At 38.1% G+C, this 26,630-nt stretch overlaps 4 protein-coding genes and 1 long non-coding RNA gene across 8 annotated transcripts; 4 read left to right on the forward strand and 1 right to left on the reverse strand.

Moving 5' to 3' along the window:
* Positions 1-163: 163 nt before the first annotated feature.
* LOC122569778 (protein yellow-like) lies at positions 164-7,336 on the forward strand. 3 transcript variants are annotated; one of them, XM_043731365.1, is made up of 6 exons: positions 164-319; positions 2,163-2,661; positions 2,798-2,900; positions 2,981-3,069; positions 3,808-4,100; positions 4,512-7,336. In XM_043731365.1, exons 2-6 carry the CDS (start codon positions 2,164-2,166, stop codon positions 4,774-4,776), a joined length of 1,248 nt encoding a protein of 415 aa, XP_043587300.1. In that variant the 5' UTR covers positions 164-319; position 2,163; the 3' UTR covers positions 4,777-7,336. The 3 variants fall into 3 exon arrangements, with proteins under 3 accessions (XP_043587300.1, XP_043587301.1, XP_043587299.1); XM_043731366.1 differs by lacking the exon at positions 164-319 and adding an exon at positions 333-1,788; XM_043731364.1 differs by lacking the exon at positions 164-319 and having other exon boundaries at positions 333-2,661.
* Positions 2,173-3,823, reverse strand: LOC122569782. Its single transcript, XR_006317576.1, has 4 exons — positions 2,968-3,823; positions 2,749-2,897; positions 2,443-2,678; positions 2,173-2,314 (listed from the first exon to the last, which is right to left on the reverse strand). It is a non-coding gene; the product is annotated as an uncharacterized LOC122569782 (long non-coding RNA).
* LOC122569780 (protein yellow-like) lies at positions 6,799-11,223 on the forward strand. Its single transcript, XM_043731367.1, has 6 exons — positions 6,799-7,495; positions 8,126-8,327; positions 8,447-8,625; positions 9,077-9,543; positions 9,893-10,136; positions 10,422-11,223. The coding sequence occupies exons 2-6, from the start codon at positions 8,129-8,131 to the stop codon at positions 10,605-10,607; spliced, it is 1,275 nt and encodes a 424-aa protein (XP_043587302.1). The 5' UTR covers positions 6,799-7,495; positions 8,126-8,128; the 3' UTR covers positions 10,608-11,223.
* A 1,025-nt stretch (positions 11,224-12,248) lies between these two features.
* On the forward strand, positions 12,249-14,618 carry LOC122569781 (major royal jelly protein 1-like). The gene is made up of 6 exons (XM_043731368.1): positions 12,249-12,633; positions 12,710-12,873; positions 13,076-13,291; positions 13,394-13,665; positions 14,046-14,178; positions 14,287-14,618. The coding sequence occupies exons 1-6, from the start codon at positions 12,399-12,401 to the stop codon at positions 14,500-14,502; spliced, it is 1,236 nt and encodes a 411-aa protein (XP_043587303.1). The 5' UTR covers positions 12,249-12,398; the 3' UTR covers positions 14,503-14,618.
* Positions 14,619-15,121: 503 nt separating this feature from the next.
* Positions 15,122-25,538, forward strand: LOC122569777 (protein yellow-like). Of its 2 annotated transcripts, XM_043731362.1 has the most exons (6): positions 15,122-16,430; positions 17,939-18,162; positions 22,447-22,586; positions 22,844-23,167; positions 23,241-23,490; positions 23,965-25,538. In XM_043731362.1, exons 2-6 carry the CDS (start codon positions 17,946-17,948, stop codon positions 24,903-24,905), a joined length of 1,872 nt encoding a protein of 623 aa, XP_043587297.1. In that variant the 5' UTR covers positions 15,122-16,430; positions 17,939-17,945; the 3' UTR covers positions 24,906-25,538. The 2 variants fall into 2 exon arrangements, with proteins under 2 accessions (XP_043587297.1, XP_043587298.1); XM_043731363.1 differs by lacking the exon at positions 15,122-16,430 and having other exon boundaries at positions 18,020-20,525.
* The last annotated feature ends 1,092 nt before the right edge of the window (positions 25,539-26,630 follow it).

Genomic DNA, 26,630 nt, shown 5'->3' on the forward strand with positions numbered 1-26,630 from the left:
GTCTATCGAACACATTTCGCGAAAGTGTATCCCTGAATGTCACGAAGGATCATTCGCCTCACTGGTATACCGTATGTATACTTATACAATGTGTCGATTTTCTGTGGTTAGCTTGCCTCCTGTCACTCGGACCGCTAGGATCCTAGTCGATGCAAGGAAATTAGACCAGTCGGTGTTCAGACAGCGGGACTTGGTACACGCTCGTTCAACGGATTTGCAGCTAGTTCGAGCTGGGTGCACGACCTCACTGGATGAGTCTGTTCTTTCAATTCCTTTGGATTTTCTTATTTCAAGTTTCACGATTTTTAGGCTGAACAAGGTTGGTTTTTTACATAATTTTTATTGATTTTGTTCGATCTTTGGCAATGACAGTGACGAACGGTGACTTACGAATAGCTTACTCGAACCCTTAGAAAATTCTTATGGATATATTACGTGCGTAATACAAAAAGTTTTAAAATTTTAATAATATTTCAAGTGTCGTGGATTATTATATAATACAAAGATCGTTATAGGTAAAAAGCTTTGAAACAGAATACTGTGATGTGGCCGATAGTAGCTTTTCGACGTAGCTCGACGATACGCGAGGATGTTTTTGCTCGATCGCGAAACATCTTCGTTGATCGATGAAAATTGCTACGGAAAACGATTGATACGTTAGAGCATAAATTTGTAACTTTCCGGGAAATATTTGAAATATTCGAGTTGTGTAACGTTTGAAGATCGAACGCGACGTTTAATGACATCCGAGACCCGTTGCACTTGAACCGTATAAAAAAATTGTCAGAGCGGAGAATTAAGACCGTGACTTTGTTGGAATTCAATAATCGATAACTTTCGGTCGCGTGAAATCACCGGTTTATGCTCCGTTAGTTCGGAAAATTGTAACATTTTCGTTCTTCTCGTTTGTAACATCGTTCAGATCGAATATCAAGATGAATGAGCATCTTTCTGATAATGAATAATTACCGAAACAGCGTAGATAGTAAAAATTGGTATTTTTAAAGTTTGATGACATTTCATGTAAATAATGCGTAATTTTGTAAACTGATAAAACTGAATGTTCGATTGTATTGTTAGCAATATCTTTCAGATTTCTAATATTTACATTTTACAATTTTTAACATTTTATTTAACAAACATCTACAATTTTCTGAAATGGAAAGCACCATTACGTATGAGAAACGTAAAACGTTTGCGTACGTTTATAAAATTTATCATCGCATTACGCAAAACTACGTCTAGCGAGTTTGCATAACTATTGACTAGTATGTAATTTATGCTTGAATATCGAAATCGGATATTCGATGAGTTCAAGATCAAGTTCGATGACTAAGTGGGAAAATTCTTCTCAAAGTAATATCACGTGTTACTTTATCCAACTATGATGCATAGAAAAATTTCCAAATTTCATAATTTTCTTTTCTTTATGGAAACTTTTATGAAGATAATTGCTCGATCGATGCGATCTTTAATTTAAGACGACAACAATCAATACGAATGTTGAGTGAGACATTCGCGTGATAATGTTCAATAGGTGCGTGATACGTGTTCTTGCTAAAGCATGTCCGATCAACATCATTGTGTCGCGTGCATTGTGACCGTTGGTTGTTATAAAATACGCGGAAAATTAGTTGGCGAGCTTACTCGTGCACGTCTTTTCGGTACACGATACAAAGTTTAATCGATCAGTTCTTATTTGAATGTCTATCGGTCTTTGGAATCGAAAATTTGTACGTTCGTGTCTTTCACACCATCAGAATTTCTCAACTCCAAGCATGCATAAAGGTTTAATAAAAATATTTTTACGACATCAATTGCAACACAAATAATAACCAGTTGCATTGAAATATTATGTATCTTTACATACGTATTACAGTTACGTCCTTATTTCGTTTAAGTGGCAATATAAATCGTTTTATAGAGTTAAATCGTCTGCCATAAAGGTACTCGAGACGAAGACTCGTTAAAGCGACGTAAAAATGCATCGTTTCGTTTCAAGAGCTACCATTCAAATGCTAAGAAACCTTGGTTTTCGATATTTAAGCCATTTCGTGTATTTTCTACGCTTTCCACTGAATTATGCAGAATCTACTGTACTCGCTGATAAATCGCCACAAACAACATAAATTACATAGTCTTCTAAGTCACTTCTGTTGTAGAATGCAGCTACTGATCCTCTTAGCAGGACTCGCCTGCGCCTCAACCACCGCAGAAGTCCTCGAAACTATAGCTCAATGGCCGTTGCTAGACTTTGCACTTCCGTACGACCAAGAATTTCTCAATCAGTATCGTCCAGAGAATGTAGTACCTACTGGAATAGAGATTGCGTGGGACAAAATCTTTATAAGCGTCCCAAGATTACGAGCAGGCGTCCCGGCGACCTTGAATTACATCCCGAGGAATCTTCCGCTAGAAAGTAGCCCGCAACTTCAAGCTTACCCCTCTTGGGACTGGCACAGCGCTGGAAAAGGCGATCTGAACTGCTCCAAGCTGATCTCCGTGTACAGGACCAAACTAGACAGATGTAATCGACTATGGACCATAGATAGCGGCGTAATAACGTCAATTGATGACTTCAGACCGGTTTGTCCTCCGAAAATAATGGTATTCGATGTGAAAACCAATCAGTTGGTGCGACAGTTCACGTTTCCACGAGAGGTGAGTCTTGAACGTATCTTTCGAACAGTTGATTGATAAGGAAATCAAGTTGACTGATAGGAAAATTTATGAATATAGCGAATTTACGAGATTGTTAAAGTTAGATTCTTTTAAAAAGTCAACTTTCCCTCTTCAGGTGTTAAGACCAAACACGTTGATGACGAATCTGATTATCGATGATACCGCGGCAACTACCTGCGACGACGTGTTCCTTTATATATCTGACACTGCAGGACCTGGTAAGTAAAAATTTCTAATTATTTATTTCATTTTACTTTTATTTAGATGCTGTAGTGTTACTGTTACTCTTTGTCTCAAGGTCTATTGGTATTCGATGGTGCCACGGACAGGAGCTGGCGTGTGGTGCACGCAACCATGTATCCACATCCAGAATTCTCGACTTACAGGGTAAGAAGATTATAGATTCGTTCAAAACATTCTTTTCTTCCTCTCTGAAGTATGGTCAACAGCGTATGGCCAACAGCGCATGACCAACAGCGTATGCCCAACAGCGTATGGTCAACAGCAATATGGTCAACATGGATCATTAAATATATCGTAGTACTAATTAAGTGTATTACGAACGAATGCGTTACGTACATTCAACTCGTAACTAACACAAGATTAAAGGATTGTACGCGTGGCGAATAAATCGAGTTGTAAAATTCTTCCGCGGTGAGTTCCTACGGTTATGCGGCTTCCGATCGCGATGAATAGTTACGCAGCCGGAGCCGAGTCCAACTTCGTAATGCTCGCCACGATTTTACTTTTCTGCGTCGAGTATTTTACTATCTAAGAAACGGCAAGAAATTTCACGCTAAGGTGACTGCTTTACGCGTTCTGGAAATTTATAAGAAGTGAACAGCCAACAATATTCTATAGATAAAACAAAAAGAAAAAAGAGACAATAATATGATAATCCTGAAAAAATTTAACAAAATCTCCAATTCATTTTCAAGTATAAATCACTTTGACCTCTTCAGGATTAGATATTTTTCGTAGTATCGGAGAAACTTTTGATAATGAAAATACGGTTTTTCTTCAACTTTTGAAAACACACATTGTATCAATATCTAAGACCACAGTTTTCTTATATATCATATAGATATTATTTAAATCGTAAACGGATAAACGTATTTTATACAGATTGGCAGCGATACGTTCGAATTGATGGACGGTGTCGTTGGACTCGCATTTTCTGCCAGACTTGGAACGGTTTACTATCAACCTCTAGCGACCGATCGTCTGTTCAGTGTACCAACCACTGCACTTCAGGCGGGTCCACCAGCATTTGGTGAACAGCTACCGGTGACCTTAGTGGGTAAAAAGTCTAGTCAAGGTCTTGCTCTGGCCGTTGATCCACGAGACGACACGATCCTTTTCTCTCCACTTACCGAAACAGCCATTGCCGCCTGGCAACCACAAAGTAACCAACAGAGGTACATGTTATTATCATTCTAGCTTGTGTTATTCAAGATAACCTTGTGTTATATTTAAATGAAGATCACTTAACAATGGTAAGAATGACGATACATATTTGTTCTTCGTAGCCTCGTTCGCTTTACAAATAATTATCAAACTAAAAAATTCTTCGATATTTGAACGATTTCTTAACAAGTTATTCTTTTTGTAGGCTATTTATATAGCTTTTTATCGAGTCGAATCAGGTTGAAAACATACATATTTAGAGTTTCACGCGAATTTTTAAACGGTAGAAGATCCTGCAGGAGGAAGCCTGTACCATGTATTTTTATCTTCCGACTAGATTTCAAACGTCAGAGAATTTTTTAAAAGATTCCACTTTTTGCCATGATCTGTCTTTTTATTCGTATCGATCGAATTTTCCTCAGGATCTTAGCTTACAGTCCGGAGAAGCTGCAGTTCGTCGCTGAAATTCGATGGGCGGAGCGCGATAGTGGCAACTTTTGGTTAATGACCAGCAGATTCCAAAAGTTCTTCAGGCGAGAGGTGAATGCACGCGACATCAACATTCGAATAATGAGGCTGATGCCTATACAGCGTCCGCTGAAACATCCGATCCTCGATTCTTTTACTCGAACCTACTTACTTTCCGACTTTCCGTCGCATTTCTACAACAACACAATAGGATTCTAAAAGGAAGAACAAGTGTCGAAGAATCGGATGCGTCTTCGACGTACCTACGTACGTCTAATAGGAAATTTTCTGAAACTTCCCTAAGATTAGACTTAGAATAATCTAGATGTATATGGGTAATCCCATTACCTTCGAACAAGAGAAATCGAAGAAGCTTCATAAATTTCTTTTAGCAAGGAATCTCGTTAGAAAAGAAGGAAAAATGTTTATCGTTGACATCTTAGCGTCTGTAGAGTAGAATGACAATTTTGTAAAACATGTACTATAAACATGGATAAACATTTATATTTTACGGATAAACATTTGTAAAACAGAGAGTAGCGAATGTTATTTTTAAGCAATTTCAACGTAGGTGTTCATTGACGAGTATTAGGAACGTATCAGTAATTTGTAGAACCGAGTATTATGTTATATATAGAAACAGAAGTATTTTGTACCGTTATTTATTCATTAAAGACTAACGCTGTTTAATCCTACCATCATTCGGACGTTATTTATACAGTGAATCACATCACGTTCCAATACAGCAGATAAAATTCCAGGAAAAGTATTTTGTTTAAGGCGTGGAATGTTTTCTTAACTCGTACAGCTCCTTTTATATCCCATATATCCAAATGTCATTTTTTCACTGTGAAATACCAAGGTGAAATACAGGCTGTAAATTATTAAAAATACCGTGAATATAAAATTCTGTATAAATTATCAAAAATCGATGAATTATTTCGAACTTGGTAAACTCAGTGCGAATGTATATTTAAGTTATAATTAATAAGAAAAAAGTTATAACAAATAAGAGAACGAAAATTTTAGAAACAGGAAATGTTCAAAAAAAGATGTCCCGACTGAATGGGATCTTTAGAAATTAACGAACAATCGATATAATTACAAACTCGCAATGATTATATTTATCTATTAAATAAAATTCTGTATGCGTAAACGCAATTACACAATTGATATTGTCGCAATCGTCATTTACATCGTTCGGGGTTTTCAGAAAAAGGGAAAATTGCTGCCGTTTATGTATACAACGTCACAGATAAAAATTCTATTAAACAACTATGGAGACAGCTGCACATACTTATTACATAATCCATGAATTATCTATGTATAACCGAAGAGATATGTATTTATTGCGACGTCCGTCACACATCGATATTAAACGAGAACTGGAAAAAGTCGAAATCCATTACTGGGTTATTGACAGTTTATTGACATTTAGAAAATGTAATAGGTTCGTTATCTCGTAATTGAACAAGGGAACAAGGAAAATATTAGTACAAATATGCCAGTAACATATTCGTATTATGTGCGTGTTGTTAAGTTCATTCTGTTGATATTAAAATACGTGACAATACGTGATGTATTGGAAAAATGTAGAAGACCCTGAGAAACGAAACTCTTCAATTCCATTCCCTGCAAAATTTGTTAATTCCAGTGCAAGAAAGTATATAATTATCGTTTAATTGTTCAACAATCAAACGATCGATCTCGATTAATTCATTTTCTACTCATTCATTTGTATCAAGCTCAGTTTTAAAAGAATGTAGCGATCTCGCAAGAATTTCGCTCTAAAAACAGAGAATACGCAATTCCTATTTCGCAACTAATTTACAGTGTCGGTACTTGGCTGGCCGACAAAAACCTAATTCAGTGTGTCGAAAAATTTACGTTCAACTAACGATCTCGACTTTTCCCTAAGATGACGATCTAAGAAAAAGAAACAATCAATTATATTTACGTAAAATCTTAGATTAATTTCCTCGGGACATCTTGTCACCGTTCAAATTTATCACACTCATTAATTGTCTCTCTGAATATATTGGGATTTTCCCACGCGTTAACTTCTTTCGAATGTATTTAACTGGCTGATAATTAAATAGCCAAGTGAAATTCTCCGAGCTTGTGGTCCTGCCATGTGACCGTGACCAAAGAGATCACGACATTCGAAGGAGCTCAACTCACTCGATCTTTGTGAAGAGACTTTATTGGCAACAGAATCGTTGCTCCACGAGCATCTGTCTGTTCAGTCGGTGATCGAACGCGGTGACGCTATGTGCTACGTTCCGCTCTGTCTTATTTTGTTATCAATGAACTGATTGCATTTAAGGTAGATTCGTTGTTTCTTCTACAAAGCTAGACAATATTCGTGACGGTTTTATATAATATCCATTACGCCTCAAGTATTCGCATTAAACAAGAATTCTTGAAATTCCAACGAAAATTAATCAAACTAAGTGATCGTTCGCATGGTCGTTGATCTCGGAATAATTTTAATTTGTGCATTACCCTACGCTGATACTCGTATCATTAAAGTGCCGGTGTAAACATCGTCGACAGCGTTAATGTTATTTTGAAAGATACCAGAACATTATATCCACTATCAAAGTGCGTCAACGTCATTGATACTGATTCTCCCGAAAAAAATTTGGAAAATCGTTGAGAAGCGAATTTCGACACTTTCGGTCGCACGAATCCAAGTCGGTGCCATTGCGCTGTTAACAGCTTTTGTTAATGTCTTGTCCGTAACGGTGAAAGTTGCGCGGGAGAAAGAGTCAGGTGACACCAAGAAGAAATTAATTTCATGAGAGAACGAGCAAGAGGGACAGAATTTTCCTGAACAATTTGGTACAACGAAATTTTGGATCGACCTACAGATCGCCTTAAGAATTGATAGTGAGCTAGTGTACGCGACGTTTTGCTACGTTTTTACAATCTTGTGGTGAGTTTTAACATGTACTCTGTTATCGTAGGCTTTTTAACAGCTATAATCGTTTTCTCTGCTCTATTAAGAAATAATCGAATCAGTATGATGCTAAGACTGTGTAAAGTAGATTAGACAGATTTTCGTATGCGCAATCCTAATCTCTTTTATTTCTGTACGTGCCTTTCGATGATAGTTCCGAAGATGCCATAAACATCGCGTATTTATGTAACGCAATAAATGTTATCGAAGTTTTAATCTCACATTGTTCACAGCCTCCTTTTTAAGTACAATCGTATGACTAAATATTTTCACCTCTGTTGCCGTAAAGTAGCTCTCTCAGCGCAATGTTTGAGTATTCATATTTTTTTTATGACAGAATACACCTATTTATTCAGGTATCTTAAGAAAGATAAACGTAGGTCGATATTTTGTAATCGATTGGAAATTAAGATTCCGGATGATTGAGAGGTATAAAGTCTTTCTTAGAAATGGTAAATCACGTTGATGCCTCTAATCATATGCAATTACGAAGAATATCTTATAAAATGAAACCGAAAAATTGATTTTCTCGATAACATAGCGTGGAATTACTTGCGAATAAATCACTGTCAACGTTTAATCGGCAATGATTTCGTTATTTTTCAGGAGATGAGGCAGCTTTACACGTGGATTCTGCTGCTTTTGACGATCGTCAATTTGCGGGCTCTTGAAAAATTGAAGATCATCTACTCCTGGAAATCGTTAGATTTTGTATTTCCAAGCGAACAAGCTAGATTGGCGGCTATTAAAAGTGGAAATTTTATACCCGGTTCGCCGTTACCTATCGACGTCGATGTTTACAACGGAGGTAATAAAAAAGACGTAATATCTTCTAGTTCGAAATATTTTTCCAGTTAAGAACATCAATCTTACCTGAAAAGAATTTTCCACGATCTTGCGAATGATATATTTTGTTATTGTTTCAAGAGTTCAAATCGACGGTGTTCATCGCCATTCCAAGGTTTCAGAATGGCGTACCTTTAACTTTGGGTTATGTCACCGATGAGGTATCGCTCGATGGAAATACCCTAATCGCACCATATCCAAATTGGAATTACAACGACGCAGGAAACTGCGCTTCGATAATCAGCGTTTACAGAATGCAGGTACGATCGAGGTTTTCAATCGTACGAAACACTGTTTCCGACATTCAGATATTTGCAACTTGAAAGACTACTGTTTTAAATATTTTGTATTGTTACTTTCATATTGTTACTTACATATTTGCACATTCTTCGACGAAGTATGAATAATACTCAAGAAAATGCCTACGTTTACTCATGCATTGCATTTCGTATGTAAACAACTGATAAACTTATCAACGACCTATTTTTCTACGTAGTCCACTACTGGAATATTTTGTTCCGTTTTCCTAATGCAATCGTTAAGCCGAATCTATCTATTTCCAATGACGCACCCTGATAAACAAGTTATTAAATTATTAACCTCGACCTTGAATAAAAGGAAATTCCTTACCGAGCAAGAAAATTCTATAAATTCTTGATGTTGGGAAATTTAGTTCAGTCACTAAAAAATACTCAATCATTTGCCATTCAGATAGATAAATGCGACCGATTGTGGGTTCTCGACACCGGAAAGCTAGGGAGCAAACAAGTATGTCCGCCGAAGCTGCACGTGTTTTCTCTGCGTGACAATAAACTGATCACGCTGTACAGATTTCCCGAGCACCAGTTCAAAAATGAAGATTCTCTGTTCGTCACGGTGGCCGTTGACGTCCGGGACACAACGAACAACTGCAAGGACACGTTCGCCTATATCGCCGACGTGACAGGATTCGCGTTAATCGTCTACGATTTTCGTAATTCAAGATCCTGGAAGATCAGCAACAACCTGTTTTACCCTTATCCGCCGTATGGCACATTCAACATCAAAGGTGACACGTTTGACCTGATGGACGGGATCCTTGGCCTCGCATTGGGACCGATTCACAACGGCGATAGAATTCTTTATTTCCATTCGTTGGCCAGCAAAGTGGAATCCTGGGTACCCACCTCTGTAATCAGGTGAATTCTCTATGATTGTTAATTTATGATAGTCAATTTATAATTGTTCCGGCATTGCTCACTGTCTTGTCGCGGTTTAAACGAGCTTACGCGTGCAGGGAGAAATATATTCGGTCGATCGGGTTGCTGGAGTGAGATTCGAGCTTGGATCTTTCGGTTGAGTCATCAACGGCTTGGATCATCGGACGAGTGTACCTTCGATTAAACCAGCTAGGCCGTCGATGAATATTTTCTCCCAAACTGTCAAGTCTCGAGTGGCTGTCGCGTACACACGACAGTTACAAAGTCGTTACAAAATTACATAGTTACAAAGCGGTACTTTTAAAAACGATTGTTCGTTCGAATCCAGGAATTACACACTTTTCCATGAGAACCCCGAAGCCGCTGCAAGGTCGTTCGTGCCGTTTGAACATGAGAGGTCTTCGCAGTCTGTAGCCGAGGCTATGAATCATGACGGAGTTCTTTTCTATGGACTGTTGTCTGATCTAGCGATTGGATGCTGGAACAGCAAGCATTATCCTCAGTTTGGAGGAAAGAATAACGAGATAATCGTCAGAAACCCGGAGACGTTGCAGTTTCCCTCTGGTTTGAAGGTATAAACAAAGCATCCGGCATGTTTCAATTCGCCTTCGTAGCTTTCCTCGTTAGATTGTTTCGCATTGTTCGAAGTGTTTATGTAGAATTCGTATAATTATTCCGTCAATGCTTTACAGAAGCATTTAGTAACACGCCAAGAAACGTGATGTATCAATGGAACATTGTTTTTTAACGTATTGAGGAAATTTCCTAGAAAGATCTATTCGGAAAATCCATTACTAAGTCTAAATATTCCTGATCACGTAACACGAATTCCAACATTGATCGATGGTCTCTTTCAGATCATAACATCGAAGAAGGGTAAACAAGAACTATGGGTCCTGTCGGTGTCTTTCCAGAGATACATGAGCGGTACTTTGCACTCGAACGAAACCAATTTCAGGATCCAAGCTGGTTTCGTGGAAGAATTAGTTCGTGGCACGAAATGCGATGTCTCTTCCCTAGGAGGACGTTTTCATGGGCAATGAGAGTCGTGGCACCGCGAGCAGTTCTCCAACTATTATCATCGGAGCCTCTGGCCATCATGGCGGTTCTCGACCTTCGCCAATAGACCATTTTTTAGGAACGATCGTTTGGAATCGTATTATGCCCAAAACCACTTCGAAAATTACTATCATCGTCGTTATCGTCCGTGGCGTCCTTTCGCTATCAGATCCATGGACGCGTATTCCTCGTGGATCAGAAACGAAAGATTCTAATGTCAGTCGCATGATTTTGAAATATTCAGACCACGATAAATGACGAACGGAATTGTAAAGAAGGATTTGTGGTATTAGTCAGCGGACAAAAGTCACGATTTTGGAAGGAAGGTTGAGTTTAAATACGAACTTTTGTTGCTGTTCGTGGTGCTGTAGAGGTTTCTGGAGTGTCGCGAGCCTATTTTAAGATAGGCAATATGAAATTGAAAAAACGATAACTCCGTAAGTTAGATTTGTAATAGAAATTTGTGTAATCGCGTTAATTATTAATATAGATTTATTAGGATATGTTATTTATTAATATCGACTTATTTGATCGCGCAATTACGAAACACATTCTCTGTTTGTACAGGCTCCAGTATTGTAATAAAAAATGTGAACGTTATACATCGAATGTATTTACCCTTCTTCCCCAAATTGAAATTCTTATGTAAGACAAAAGTAACGACTCTCTCCAACAAACGATTAATAAATAAGTAATAAATATGTCTAGATACTGATATCATATGTATTATACACATTAATCAAAGAATGTTTCACAATAGCAATAAATACGTACACCATGGAGAACGTCCTATTTGAAACGAAAAGAATAAAAGCGAAAGTGGAAAAGAGTATTAACAATTTGACTTCATGATTTATTGAACTTTATTGCGTAACATACAGAAACTGTAACCTAAGCGTTTCTTCGTATCGAATACGAAAAATTCACATATCGTAAGAAATTTTAAGGTCGTATTTTCCAGTAAACTATTTGACGAGGAATTTTCCTAGATACTTTACGTAATTACACTTCCAAAAGCTATAATAAGTCTATTATATTTCTGTGCCATAATATATTAACCCTGACATTGCGCAATACTGAGCTGCAGGACTAATTGTGTTAAAAAAATTGCATTCTTTTATCTACTTTTAACTAATCTATCTACAGGAAATTATTATTGGAAAAACATTTACGTGTAGTCATATAATTATTTTTATCTAAAGTATTTCTTTCCATGTGATTGAGCCGAAAGCTTCTACGAGTTCCAATTCTTAATCTTTCCTTCTCCATTTACGTTTGTGCTTCAAAGAGTAAGTGATTGACTTGATTTTAGATCGTCGTGAAGATCTGCTATAATTTGAAACTTTTTATTGCAATATAATTGCAACAATTGCGTGAAATTTTCACTAAATACGTATGAAAAGCTGTGTCAACGGTATAGAACATGTTGCCCTGTTTCATCAGGGATCCACTCATTCACCAAGAATTATCTACAATTACTGATCATTAAATCATTACCTGCCATTTAATATCTTAAAATGTGTCCAAGTTACAGGAAACATAGGCCTTAAATATAGAACAATGCTTATTATCTTATCTGTCTGAAATATAGAAGGCCGTTAGCACTTGTATTTATTGGCCGAACATTGGCCATAATTTCGCATTTCCTTGTTAGAATCCTTTCACGCATATTGCATTTCCACTGTAACAATTTCGCGCAGGTGCTATTGTCTCTATCTGCATATTCCATTTGTGATTTTCATCCTATCTGACGAGACAAATTATTCTTCAGAACCATGTTAACGTCATGGTTGTTGGTCGTGTTCCTTGGTATCATCTGTCAAGGCTCTACTTTCTGGATAAAATCTTATGATCCATTTGCGAGGAACTTGGAAAATGCGATGCGTGTGGTTTACGAATGGAGATATATTGACTTTGATTTCGGTAGTGAAGAAAGAAGGCAAGCTGCCATTAGTTCTGGAGAATACAATTATACGACAGTGAATCCCATAGACGTGGATCGATGGCACAGTAAAGTATCAGTTACTATATTATTTCTCCTCGCTGAAAACAGTTAATTAAATATTCTTCGCACTCTTCATTAAAGATCTAATATTTGTCACGGTGATAAGGGACGAAGGCGTGCCTTCGTCTTTGAACGTCATATCTGATAGACGTGGACCTGGTGGCCCTCTTCTGACACCGTACCCCAATTGGAACTGGACAAGCACTGAAAATTGTTCTAACATTATAAGCGTTTACAGAGTTTCGGTAAATCAAAATTTCTCTATAATTTCGACAAAACTCTATTTATCTGAACACATCGGACTAGAAGCCGTATAATAATTTCTTTCCGCTAGTAGCGACTCTTCGTCCGAATAGTAGAAGTTTGTAGTTGGATAAATGGGCAGGAACTCGTGCGATGGAAGATAAATTCGCTATCGTATAATATTTACTATCATATTTCTATCAGATCGACAGATGCGACAGACTGTGGGTCTTAGACACGGGTGTTATCGGAGATAATCACGTGTGTCCTGCCAAGCTCGTTGTCTTCGACCTAACAACCGCTAAGTTGCTGCAACGAGTTGAAATACCAGAGAACATCGCGATAAACTCGACATCTGGTCAGGGATTATTAGTAACTCCAGCGGTTCAAACTTTTGATCGTAATTGCGACAGAATTTACGTGAGTCTTCTTCCATGTCTCATCTGTCAGGGTTAAGAAAAATCTTGATCGCACATCTGTAACTCTACTGGAATTAGTGAAATATACTTGTTGATGCTACAGGTGTACATAGGGGATGCAGATGGCTATGGTTTAATCGTTTACGACGGCAGTTCATTTCGGCGACTAACTTCGAACGCGTTCAACTTTGATCCCAGATATGTAAATTACACGATCGAGGGGACAAGCTTTCAATTACAAGACGGTATCGTGGGGATGGCTATATCCTCCTTGACGGACAATCTTCATTTCAGTCCTATGTCTTCTCATAATTTGGACTACGTTAACACGTACCAGCTGACGCAGCTTCAGGGCGATCAAGTGCAGTATCAAGTGTAAATATATATTGATAAATAGCGTTCGTTGACGCGTTACGTTGTGGTTAACACGTGGATGCGTGTCCTGGCCACGATGTAAGGATATAGTGCGTGATAGAGCTAAAAACGTAACGAACTCTATCTTTACGTCTTTATGGCTCTGGCGAATTATCGTTCTGACGAATGAAACGTTTGAAGATTAAAATACATTCACTCATGAGAATTTATATACATATCTTTGATTGGTTTCGCGTTATTCGTTAAAATTAAATTTCGCCAGAGTTGTAACTGCTGGACAAAATGGACGGGAAGAAAATTGAGAATTATCGAAGCATTTTATTAACTTACGAGTTAAAAATTTCATAAACGATTATCCATGTTTCATCCATGATGTTCAGGGCCGAAGATATTCTATGGACTCAATCGAGCGCTAAAGCGGTATCGAGAAGCGGAGCTGTTTTCTTTGGACTCGTGAGTGACACGTCGATTGGTTGCTGGAACGAATTTCGTCCGCTTGAGAGGGAGAATATCGTGAGTAGTCACGTATAGACATTTTTAATCTTCTCCTTTCGATTATATTGCTCGCTATATTTGTTAAGAAGCAAAATTAGAGAAATTAACGCAATTTTGCAATTGTAGAGGCTAGTCGCTAGGAATAGACAGACACTCCAATTCACCAGCGGTCTTAAAGTGAAGGATTGCGATGGAAGAGAAGAGTTGTGGGCATTGACCAACAAATATCAAAGAATAGCAACGGGGACCTTAGATTACGATGACGTGAACTTCCGAATTTTGAAAGGAGATGTGGGAAGATTGATAAGGGGCACTCGCTGTCAATTATTCGACGTTCTGTGATCTATTGATAAATCTATTAAAATCCTGTTCTCCGTATGAAATAAATATTACTCGAAACTCGGTTATATCGTAGGTCGGATAAAATAATGAAATACATAATATACTTCGTGTGATAATATTGGTGTGATATTTTTCGACTTTATTGTCTTAGTTTCAGTGTAGCTTTTAAGAGTTTATTTCTACTGCGAGCGCAAATACAGCATTTTACATTTACAAACCGAGAAACGAAGTAGGCAAGGAAAAATGAAGGGAAATACAAAGAAGGAGAAAAGGGAAGGAAAAGAAGAAAAGGTTTATTGCCTAGAGATAATCGAACCTTAAAGTCTAATTATGCGATCAGAATGTCCTTTTCTTTCGACGATTGTTTCTGAATACCTACATTTTGATCGTCGTCGCTTTACTTTTCTTTTAATTAAATCGATCAATTTAAAACACTTACGCAATAAAACAGAAACTCTCCTTTCTGTATGAAAAACCTGTTGCATGTTGAGTAATTCTCCCCGAACTGACCGTAGGGCTTCCTAAGAAATCAATCGTTCTTAAGATGGCAGAAATGACGTAACTTTTTGACGTTTCTTAGATCGAGGTTGGTCTTATGTAAATTATCACAGTACATTGTTAAAGTGGATAAACAAAAATTATAGATTATGGAACACGATAAGTACTATAAATGGCGATGACTCGCGTGAGCTCTAGACGGCTACATAAGAAACAGGTTTTCTTAATGACTCCATCAGTATGTTCTTTTGTATTTTACTTGATTCTTCGACCAACAGTTTGTCAATTTGTTACGATAGTTGGTAAGTTAAATCGTCCAAAGGTTACAGCAGATCGAATCCGTAAATCGGAAAATAGAAAAAGGCGATGATATTAGAGACATTACTTTATAAAATACGCTTTTCGAATCTACGATTATTTATATTATGTTTTCGTGATAAATAAATAAATTTAAATTCGAAACGAGTTATCGAAAAGATAAACGCTACTAATGTAAGATAGACCGCCCATTATTTTCACATTCACTCTATTATTCGATAATTAATTAAATTCGAAGCGTTCAGAACGATTGAACGCGAACAAAGTTTTTGAAATTTCTATTCGCGATGGTTCGATAAAATTTCAAGGTGTATGTATTCCAGAAGCTTATTCATCCATATTAACTTTCCCGTACAGTTCAAATTTAACTTTTAATTCACTTCGTAATTCAATTAGAATTCAAAAAACAAATGAAAGTAATAGCGAACAGAGAATATTACACAACTCGTTTTAAATTAAATTTCATTGATATTATCAAAAATATTTCGATGTTCCCCCCGATAATTATAATCAGTATAAAAATGAAGTATGACGTAACGTAAACGTTACAATAATTATTCGATGAAGTAACTATCTGCGTTTAACGCGGTTGTTATCAGTTGAAAATTTTATTAGATGCATTATTATGTTTATATAAAAAGAAAACGACGAGAACGAAAAGCGGCGGTTGTAGAAGTAGAAAAACATTGCTTTCTGCTTTCTCGGTTCGGCCGAACCGTACGATCCAATTTCAGTCTGTCCATCGGTCCTCGAGTGTCAGTACGCGCGATTAAATAATCTCGAGCGGTGCGGTTCTGTGCATCGTTCTGTGTACCAATTACATCTGAGAAACTCGAACAATCGTAAGAAGTGGCACCTCGAAAGAAGAAAAATCTACGTCTCGGCGTATATTTTCTACCATACCGTTCTCAAGTATCTCGCGAATTTAAATGAATAAAAAGGCTTGGAAACTTTCTTCCTCATAAATCCGTAATAGCATGTTCTTGTAATTTATTATGATACGATGTTCTGTATTCCATCGAACCAAACAAAATTAAGCAATTTCTAAAGGAAGAGAGCATCTTTCTACACGTTTCTACGATTGTGACTATACAGAGAAGATACATAATCAGGTAAGTCGACGAAAATTAGTCATTTGAAAATCAACGCAGTTTCCTACAAGGACATAGATATATTTTGTTCGTTCTGATGTATTCGCCTGGACGTTAGTTCACCAGGTAATGTATCCATTGTAGCAATACGTTTAACCGTGTTGTTCCTCTTCGATAGTCGATATTCGTATTCGCCGAGAGAGAGAGAGAATTCCTGGATATAGACAGGAAATAGTTGGCGAAACCGAAAGTACATTATCCGGTGAAAAGCAGTGTTTACTCTTAATTCGCGGCATTTGTCTCGCGCCACTTGTCGAACGAGTCATTGGAACGAGATAGGTAGCGTTTCGGATAATGTGGATCATTTGTTTCTGCGGCTTTTCAGTCGGTTCGACCATGAGCTTGACTTTTATACGATCGAGACGAATCGCTAGATATGCGTGTTTGGATAGCATCAAGTTGGAGGAAGGAGCTTCCTTCCGCTTCCTTCTTTTATTCTTGAAACGCGAACGATTCGTTCGACACATCTCTCGGTAATATTTTAACGAATACGAGTGAAATTTACAATATGCCGAAGGCAGGATGTGCATGGTAAAAAGGGAAAGCGTATCGATATTTAATTGCGTCTAATTTACATGCGCGAGCATGCATCTTTCTCTCGATGCACTTGCGTTCCGTGCTGATACTTCGTCTTCCGGCTTGTTCACACGTTTGTTAAGCAAGCGCGTTAAATGTCGTTTCGTTGACGCGAAAATATTAACATTGGTTCAAATTTCGCGTTATAAATGTAACGAATACGTTCGATGTAAGTACCTTCGTAAGATCAATGTTTATTCATTGCAATATAACATATTACATAATACGTACACATAACAAGGCTGTTACAAATTTCACGTTAACAAGTTTTAACTCGCGTATATTCTTCTTTTAAGTAGGCAAGTAGCGTGATTCTTGCGACAGCATTTGAGATTAAAGTAAACGGTTTTTAGCGTGGGCTGTGGGGAAACGTGTACTTTTCTTTTTGTGTTTAAATAATTCGCTTTTTTCGGCTTGTATTGTGAAACTGCTGAGTAAACAGCGAATATTTCTCTCGCAGCTGCCGAGAAAGAACCTTAAAAGTTTAATGCACTTCCACAACCAGAAGGTACAAGATAAAAGCCTGACATTTGTCAAAGATATTTTTCAGTGAATACTCGCCGACTTAGCAAAACGTTTCCAATCGATAAATTAAATTGAAACATTGTCGTATTAGAATATTATAGAAGGATTAGAAAGATATTATTCCAACACCTGAAATTAATACAGAAACTGACTCGTTCAAAAATGTTATCATCGTACAAATAGTTTTACACAGCAAAACAAGAAAAATTCGTAGTCGAGTGGCCGCAGCTATTACGAAATAGTATGTAGCGCCTTGAATGGCAGCCTATTATATTGCGGTCCACGTTTTTCCACGACGCTTTCTCGATGACCCAATTGCGCCACTTAATTGAGACGTACAGGTGATCTCTCGTCCATCTTTTTTGCAGACATGCCATGACGAGAAAAAGGAGAAGTATCGAATCGGAAGTTGGAACACGCGGTTGGTCGAAGAATTCATGGACGTCGACCAACCTTATCAAACAATCCAACAGCTATGCCTACGTCTCTCCGACTCATTCTTTCGGTTACAGCTGGGACACCCCTAACTCCAAGTACTACCATGGCTGTTTCGGTCAGAAGTTACCTAAACTACGTGACACATCTGGCATAGGCAAGTTTGAACGTCGGTTTGCGACTACAGCATCAAGCGTTTGTAGTATGAACTTTCTTCTAATTGCGAAACATCGTATGAGAGTATATTTAGAAGAACGAAGAAATAGTGATACGTATTACCAATGATTGTAAAAATAGCAACGAGCGATGTGGTGTAACAAACGTAGCAGTAATATTAACGATGAAGATAATAGTATGAGGTTAAAAATATTTTGACACGTTAGACTGCGGATAACAAAGGTATAAAAATGTAGAGATTGCGTATGATATGCAAGAATACGTAAAACAGTGGATTCGTGTGAAATCGAAACGTCGGTATGGAATATTCCAATGAAAATTTGCGATTCATTTTAATTAAAAAAAAAATACTCAAAATATAAGTCGAATAAGACCGCGCGCCATAACGACGTAAAATTAAACAAAGTTCCGCCGCGTAAGAACAATGCTGGCGTTCGGCCGGTGTGTCCTCGTAAAAGTAGCATTACCTCGTAAAACAAATTACTTTCCGGGAAAACCTATATACACGTGCGATTGTTCGGTCGTTTTTCACCGCTTCGACGTGGCAGCGACTATCGCAATTTGTCATTGCGCAATGCGATTTTCCTCGCTTTCGACAATCGAACGACGCGACGTGTGCGCCAACCTGCTACGAGACAATGTCGAACATGCTCGAATTATCCGATCGTTAGGTACTCGAGCGTGGCGAGCCATTAAAATTTGCATTAGAATTTTGAAGTTATCGATCAATTCACAGAAGCAGCGAGGACCCAAGAAGAATCTATCGCGTCCATATAAACGCAGTCCCTCGAACGCATACTTTTTCCAAGCGATCGTTAAACAAGTGTGAAATGCTTTTGCCTTGAATGGCTGACAATCTCCGCGGAATTTCAATCATTCGCGCGTTCAATTTATCTCTGTCTCTCCTGTCCCTCTTTCTCCTGCTCCCTCTTCTTCTTTGTCCTCTTCTTCTTCTTCTTCTCCTCCTTCTTCATGATTCGTATCTACTTCGATCGAAGAAACCAAAGAGTTCTCACGAGATTAATGCTGGCGTAACGATGCTCCGATGCATTCGGCCCAACGAATCCCCCCGTTTCGTAACTTCGAACGATTGCTTCAAAACTCGTTCGGAATATCGAGCATCGGGGCAAGTAGCGAGTTTGTTGCTGAGCTAGATTGCGAGAAACGTTATGGCAGAGCCAGAATTCATGTTCCTGAAAGTACAGGTACAGTTACTTAATCGATAAACACTTGGCCAACATGATTTACGACACGAAGAAACAATAACAACAATCTCGTTCGTTTAATTAAATCAGTTAACATACTCATTAATCGTAGCCGTTGTCTATCGTTTCTTATTTTAAATTGCGATTGTTTAGACTGGAATCGCTTTAAACTGAAATTTTCCAACGATAGGAACACACGGATCGGATTGCAGCTACATCAAAGAACATAGTACGATGTAAAAAATACCGCCACGGGAGAAGCTATCGAACAAAATTGTCTTCTAACTATTCATCAAACTAATCATCGACTTATTTGCAATCGTCGTCGGTAATAGCTTCCACTATAGTATTAGACCGTGAGCAATTAAGTGCACGCTCAAGTACGCTAAAATGTCACCTATCGCCGCAATTATTGTCTTCGATCGGTTTCGCCATAGAGCCCATTTATTTCGACCGTTAATTATCAGTATTTCTCGAACGAAATTTCTGTCGTTTTCTCGTTAACTGTTACGAACAACATTCCTATATCTACGCGTTATATTTATCAGATAAATTTCCTACGTGTGAAACGATTTATAACGATAACGATAGACTCGATCTCCAGGCGTCAAGGAAGAATGCAATTAAAACGGGTTAACGAGTTCCGCATGGTACGTAGCTCGTGTTACCGATCGTTAAAACATTTTCGCGTGATATGACATAGTTGCGGGTGTGGGCGGCTCTCTTTTTCTTCGTTTCACGAGCACGAAACGAGCTCTCATGAACTCGCCGCCAATGACCTATTCCGCGGTGCCTCCGACGAGAGGGAAAATCTTCTTCGAGAGAAGGGATTCGCCATTCTCTCCTTTCGTAGTACACCTAGACACACTTATGACCCGGATAGTGAATATGGCAGTCGGGTAACATCCACGCTCTCATCCCGAGCGAACATCTTCATTTGACCGTCATCTGTCGCGCGTTGTTCTCGATCCTTCTTGCAAAAGTCCAGCTGCAGTTTCTTGCTTACAGTTTCTACGATCAACTCGAGTATCGATCGACGATACATCGATCGTTCTGATTAATTACCGTGGCCAAGGAAGACTGAGAGTCAGTGGGTCACCTTGAAGATCGCTCTTCGTACTTCCGAGGAATCTTGCAGGTACTTTGATCGAAAGGATAGAACCCACACCGTGAGTTCAATTATTTCGCAAGCCTTCCTTCGTCATATTCCATATCGTCAGTTTATAGCGGTGAAGCGTGCAATATCATTGGAATTTATTGGCTATGCCCCGCGCTTCACTTTCGCGGTGATGAGATACGTGTCGTTGGATGCTGGATGAAACTTATCGCGTTGCAAACAGGTGAATAGTAAAGTTAGAATAATTCTGAATAATAAAATGAATAAATTCTAGAATAAAAAAGTTCTGAATAATTCGGTTAGGTGTATATCTCGTAAGGACCGATAGAGGATGGTATTATGCGACGAACATAACTTTTTTACATGTGAAGTGACGACGTTTCGAAGTTAATTTTTTTTTTTAGTCAAATGCTCTTTTTTGCTCCGAATTTGTTTGCTAAATTGCAATTGTTTTGTTTGTTAAATTCAACGAGGAGAGGACACACTGTGACATTTTACGTAGAGTGAAAAATTAGATGATTTTCCTTTGCGCCAAAGAAATTGATATTAGAGACTAAAATTGTTTTTCTATTCCATTTCCAGTGGATCGTTTTTCATTATTTTCTCGAGGGAAAGTCTAGTCAAGCGGCTCTCGTCACCTTGAAAGTTGTTAAACTGCAAAATCATCTTGGATTTACGAGCGCGTTCGCTTTCCTTTTAAATCCGCCGTCTTCCTGGCTGACGCGAACGTGCTCGTGTTAATTGCATGTTATATACTACGGTCTCTCACAACCGGTGATGCAACTCCAACATGCGTATTTTGGTGTACTTAATACCAAACTCGATTTTCATTCACAAGTTTCCATCACGAATGATCATCATACTCAATGAGATTCCTTTCAATTTCTTCAATCAATTTTTTACATTTCTTAAATATTCTACTAGCTGTAGTAAATTTGTACAGCAATTATTGTATTATAATTAACGCGGCTTGAGAAAAGATGCTTATCTTGTTGCTGGATAATACATTACAGTGGCGTAAATATCTTGTTCACAAGTTTTATATTCACACGCATCGTGTATTTAAATGAAACGATTAAACGAAACGGTAAAGCACGAATAACAAAGTACATGGAATGAAATAGCAAAATGAAATGTCCTGTAAAGTTCTATTTTAATGTAACATTTCAATTTCTTTGAGTGTGAGGTTTTTAAAGATTTTATATTTTACTGAAAAACTAAAAGGAAGGCTATAAATTTATCCATCGAGAATAATCGTTTGATTCGAATCTCGCTTGCAAAGACATTATTAGGGTCGTAAACCTGGCCAAGAAACTATACCGTAGAGAGGTATCGATAGGAAAGTAGCGATAACTGTGGAAGCTTGTCACGATATCGCCAGGTATAGGGCACCATTGCAGCCGTAACTCGCCTTCTATCCTCCGGTGACTTTCGCAGATCCAATTTGGTTGAAAATACCGTTATGAATTCTTTATCATCGATCGAACTTTTATTCGCTTGCCTTTGTTTCCTCAAATGTCAAATAAATGTCTATGACATTCAAACGAAAAAGTTCAATGCAAACTTTAAGACGATCCCAGTCTTCTTTTTCTCTTTCAGATTTATATTTTTCGAGATCATTTTTTTAAACCCGTATCGTCGCAAAAATAATTCAGAGACTACGTAAATTCCGTTATAATGGTATTGATTAGCGTAAAAAATTGAAATCTCGATCTCACGACTGTCATCAGAAATAGATTATATCATCGATCTTTCCACGTATTGCTACCTCCTGTTCATTTATTATCCAATAGCCATTGCATAACGATTATCAAATTCACGTCGCTCGGGGCAAAACGGTTACGCTCGATCGCGATAACCGGGTCAACGTGAACTTGGTTGAGAAATCGGCTAACGAAGGTCATAATTCCCTCGCATGTATCGGAATCTCCTTTCTTTTCAGGCATGGCGAACGTGATGCCGTGGCTGCTGTCCATGTGCCTGCTCGGTCTCCAGGAGATCGCGGTCCAGCCTGCAAGCAACGCGCTTTCACGCGATCTTGGAACCATTAGCCAAAGAAGCGTGCCTTCGGGCTTTCGCTCGGTACGAAAACTTTCCCTCTGATGTAATTTAATAACATACAATTATCTCTTGTAAGAGACACTAAAGTAATTCCGAATGAGAGTAATCCAAGTTCATCCTCGAATGGATTTCAGGATAATAACACCGAGTTGATGATTATAATTTTCCATCTTAATTATTGGTAACTTTAAGAGTAAATTTATATAACATAGTACTTACTATAGTTGCTACACGGTATAATTTCCACGAATTCTGCTACTAATTATCGAATACTCTAGTCTTTGAGGAACTACAAAACCCTGATATCGAGCCACGATGAGCTTCCTGGTCACATAAACTGTGACTCGCCAAAACTCGAAGAGAATTCGCTGGAGAAATTGCCCACGACTCCAGAATACAACAATCATCTTTATGGTTCGACGCCGGACTCGAGGGAATATTTCTCGAAATCTTTCGAGAAAAGGCTTCGCTCCAGACTACCAGAAAGAAATCTACTTAGGACGGATCCACATTCGGTGAATCAACTGGAATCTCATGGATTTAATTACGATTCCGGACGAGGGCAAATCGAAGACGATTATGTTGGACCTGCTATGGAATTGGTAAGTTTCACAAAGTATCCAGCCAGCAAATAAATAAACACGTTTCGGCTAAAATTTCCAAATAATTCGACAGGTTTACGCGTGGTCCACGATCGACTATACTTACGACAGCGTCGAGGCTCGTGATTCGGCTATTTACGACGGAGATTTCATCGCGGAGAACAACTTACCGCTAGGACTGGAAATTTGGAGAGACAAGGTTTTCATTACTCTTCCAAAGTGGAAAGACGGTATTCCGGTTACGTTGGCTACCGTGCCCAAATCTTCCAAGACGAAAAGTCCCAAATTGAGACCTTATCCAGACTGGGGATGGCATCGACCAGGTTAGCGTACTTGAATACGTGCGAGATCCGAATAACACGTATATAATACATGCGTATGATAAATTTTCAAATTAATTTTTCTCGGAAACAAAGCGTCTTGCGAAGAAATTTTGCTCTACATTTTTGACTAACTTCTTTTCACACGTAGAGTGACCTTCTGTCGATTATTTAGTCCGCTATTGGCCATATATATTTGCTAAGCTTTCAAATTCAATTTTCTCGAAAACTAAGCCGAGAATGAACAAATTTTATTCTACATATTTTTCTTATTTTTTCACAAGGAATCACGCGGTGTCCGTTTTTATATGTTATTCGGCCGGATTCTGTATGTGTAATGGCTCACTAGAAAGCATTTACCATGCAGAGAGCTTTGATATCGATAGAATCGTATCGTTAAATATCGTTACGTTACAATGCTGTCGCACAATATACGACTCTTAACGTGAATATTAGCAAACGTTATTTTATTACCAGGTAACTGCGATGGACTGACTTCCGTCTTTAGAGTGCAAGTGGATGAATGCGACCGTTTGTGGGTCCTAGACTCGGGCAAAATAGACATCGCGAAAGGAGGCAAATCAGCCTGTCCTCCGGCCATCTTTATCTTCGATCTAACGACAGATACCCTTCTCAGAAAATACATTATACCGAGTGACCAAGTAAAGGAAGATTCGTTGTACTCGAACATCGTGGTGGACATCAGAAACGAGAATTGTGATTTGGCGGTAGCTTACGCTTCGGACGTGTTCCGCTATGGATTATTGGTCTACGACTTCTTCAAGGACTCCTCTTTCAGAATCCAGCATCACTTCTTCTATCCTGATCCTTTAGCTGCCAAATACGAACTCCATGGTATAAAATTCCAATGGACGGATGGAATTTTCGGGATAGCGCTGAGTCCAGTGGATATTCACGACGATAGAACCTTGTTCTTCCATCCTATGTCCAGCTTTCGGGAATTCGCCGTTTCGACGTCTATTCTCTCTGATAAAAAGACAGCCGAAGAGAATACGGAACTTTTTATGCCGATTGGTAGACCTAGAGCCAAAGACTACGGTCATTCTTCCGGTTCCGTGATCGATAGAAACGGAGTAATGTTTTTCAATATGGTGACCAGAGACTCTGTTTGGTGTTGGGACACCAGGAAGGAATATATTCCACAGAATCTTGGAGTTATAGGGACTAGTAATTTGTCCTTGGTCTTCCCCAATGACATCAAGGTTGATCATGAATACGATCAAAATATTTGGCTCATTTCTAATAAGTTAGCCATGTACCTTTATGGGAGTATCGATAGTAGCAAGATTAACTATAGGGTGTTCAAGGCTAATGTTAAGCAGGCTGTCAAAGACACTGTCTGCGATCCTAATTACGTCGTGCCTGGCTCTGAGCACGGTTACGACGAGATTTGTTGAAGATACTTCGCGTTTTGTTAAGAGATTTGAGGTATACGCGGTGGGCAAGAATTTGTTAAAAAATTGGAATATTTGTGAATGAAAATATATGTTGGAGATAAGGGAACTGGGGCAGTCGTTCCTGTTATCACAGGAATGTGAATAGACGTTACGCCGCGACACGTTGAGAGTAGAGAAAACAACTACCTCGAATTCGTCTTCACTGGAGATAAACGGAGAAGCTTTGTATTTTTTAATATTTTAAGCGTGATAAAATCTCTGAGCAAACACATTGGGTGATCACTTTGATCACAATGTTTTAATTCCATTCGTATATGGTATTGAAGATGAGGTAACGAATAAATGTACACACCGAGAGATCGTGCGACCAGGAGAAAGCGTATCGTTAAATAAATGTAGCATTAAAATATTCTTATGAGAAGAAAGATTTTCCCATGTTTCCTCGTTAGATGAAATGTAAACCATAGATACTCATTATCACTTTTGATATAAATCAAGCAAGTTACGGGGAAAGGCAGTATTTAGAGTGATGAAAATTTTCTCACACACACTGCCAGTTTTTATTCATTGTACGTATGCCATGTCTGCGTGTTTAGAATATAGTTAAACAATAAAAGTAACTTTGCTAATTAATCACGCGATTACTCTCTTTCTGGCTCCTAGCGGTATGCAACCCGCCTCGACGCGAGATTCGACGTTTATTCGACTTGCAGGCGTCTTTTTTAAACTTTTTTTTATTATTTCGATAAATGATTGTTCGTATGAAATTAATTGATTCCACTGATTACAGAAATTGTATTAAAAAATATTTATGCAATCCATAAATGTAAGAGAACACACTAAAAATGTAAATAAACAAGCAGACCGAAAATGTAACTAAATAAAACTTTTGCATTAGCATGAGACAGCATGTAAATAAGTAAATTTAATGGATTATACTACGTATAATAAATGCATCACTGTCTTAACGTAAACGAATGGAAGCTAAAAATGACGTACTTATCGCGAAACGCGTCGATGCGAAGAGGAAAGCTCTCGCAAAGAACCGTACACTTGTTAGAACAGCCTTGTTAAAAGATAAATGATCTTTCAGGAGGGAACCGTTCCTCCCACTTGCGCTAAACGTTTCAGAAGGGTTCATATGGTTGCTGTAGGTCACGCGCGTACGGTTTCAAGTAGCGCGAATCGAGGACATGATGCACCAACTGCATCTCTGTTCTCCTTCCTGTTGATCTTCGCCCGAAACCTTCCTTCCATTCCTAATAAAACCGTACGATATTTGTAATGATTTTATAAAATCTAAAAAACTTCTCTGAACTGGAAACTGTGTACGAATACAAAAATTTATTTCTAAGATATTGTTCGACATGTTTTTTTATTTTGTGAACAAGGAAACAGAAAACAATAATTATCTGTATTAATCTAATAATTTTCATGTTAATAAAACGTGAGTATTAATTTTACCGTTTGTAAGATTAAAATTAAACTAGTGGCGTTTAAGGTTAAGAAGTCTTACACGTAAAATATTGTAAGTTTTAACTTGAATCGTAATACATATACAAAATGTTCGGCTAATATAAGGTGTCGGAAAATTTAAGAATTCCTGAAGCCAAAATAAGAAAATCAAAAATAAAACAATTGCGTCTTCGGCTTTGATTTTTACTTATTGACAATTAAAAATCGGCCAAAATATCCCTGCACACGAGCAAACCTCCTTACACCAAC

Source organism: Bombus pyrosoma, linkage group LG7 (genome assembly GCF_014825855.1).
Source record: "Bombus pyrosoma isolate SC7728 linkage group LG7, ASM1482585v1, whole genome shotgun sequence".
Taxonomy (NCBI): domain Eukaryota; kingdom Metazoa; phylum Arthropoda; class Insecta; order Hymenoptera; family Apidae; genus Bombus; species Bombus pyrosoma.

What these genes read in the sequence shown, in the direction of transcription:
- LOC122569781 (XM_043731368.1), top strand. Translation starts at nt 12,399, where the DNA reads ATGTTAACGTCATGGTTGTTGGTCGTGTTCCTTGGTATCATCTGTCAA. An exon ending in GTAATTGCGACAGAATTTAC is followed by an intron (nt 13,292 to 13,393) that starts GTGAGTCTTCTT and finishes TTGATGCTACAG; the next exon opens with GTGTACATAGGGGATGCAGA. An exon ending in GATCAAGTGCAGTATCAAGT is followed by an intron (nt 13,666 to 14,045) that starts GTAAATATATAT and finishes CATGATGTTCAG; the next exon opens with GGCCGAAGATATTCTATGGA.
- LOC122569778 (XM_043731364.1), top strand. Translation starts at nt 2,083, where the DNA reads ATGCAGAATCTACTGTACTCGCTGATAAATCGCCACAAACAACATAAA. An exon ending in ATCTGACACTGCAGGACCTG is followed by an intron (nt 2,901 to 2,980) that starts GTAAGTAAAAAT and finishes CTTTGTCTCAAG; the next exon opens with GTCTATTGGTATTCGATGGT. An exon ending in CAGAATTCTCGACTTACAGG is followed by an intron (nt 3,070 to 3,807) that starts GTAAGAAGATTA and finishes TATTTTATACAG; the next exon opens with ATTGGCAGCGATACGTTCGA.
- LOC122569780 (XM_043731367.1), top strand. Translation starts at nt 8,129, where the DNA reads ATGAGGCAGCTTTACACGTGGATTCTGCTGCTTTTGACGATCGTCAAT. An exon ending in CGTCGATGTTTACAACGGAG is followed by an intron (nt 8,328 to 8,446) that starts GTAATAAAAAAG and finishes TATTGTTTCAAG; the next exon opens with AGTTCAAATCGACGGTGTTC. An exon ending in GTACCCACCTCTGTAATCAG is followed by an intron (nt 9,544 to 9,892) that starts GTGAATTCTCTA and finishes GTTCGAATCCAG; the next exon opens with GAATTACACACTTTTCCATG.
- LOC122569777 (XM_043731362.1), top strand. Translation starts at nt 17,946, where the DNA reads ATGACGAGAAAAAGGAGAAGTATCGAATCGGAAGTTGGAACACGCGGT. An exon ending in TGCCTTCGGGCTTTCGCTCG is followed by an intron (nt 22,587 to 22,843) that starts GTACGAAAACTT and finishes CGAATACTCTAG; the next exon opens with TCTTTGAGGAACTACAAAAC. An exon ending in TTGGACCTGCTATGGAATTG is followed by an intron (nt 23,168 to 23,240) that starts GTAAGTTTCACA and finishes ATAATTCGACAG; the next exon opens with GTTTACGCGTGGTCCACGAT.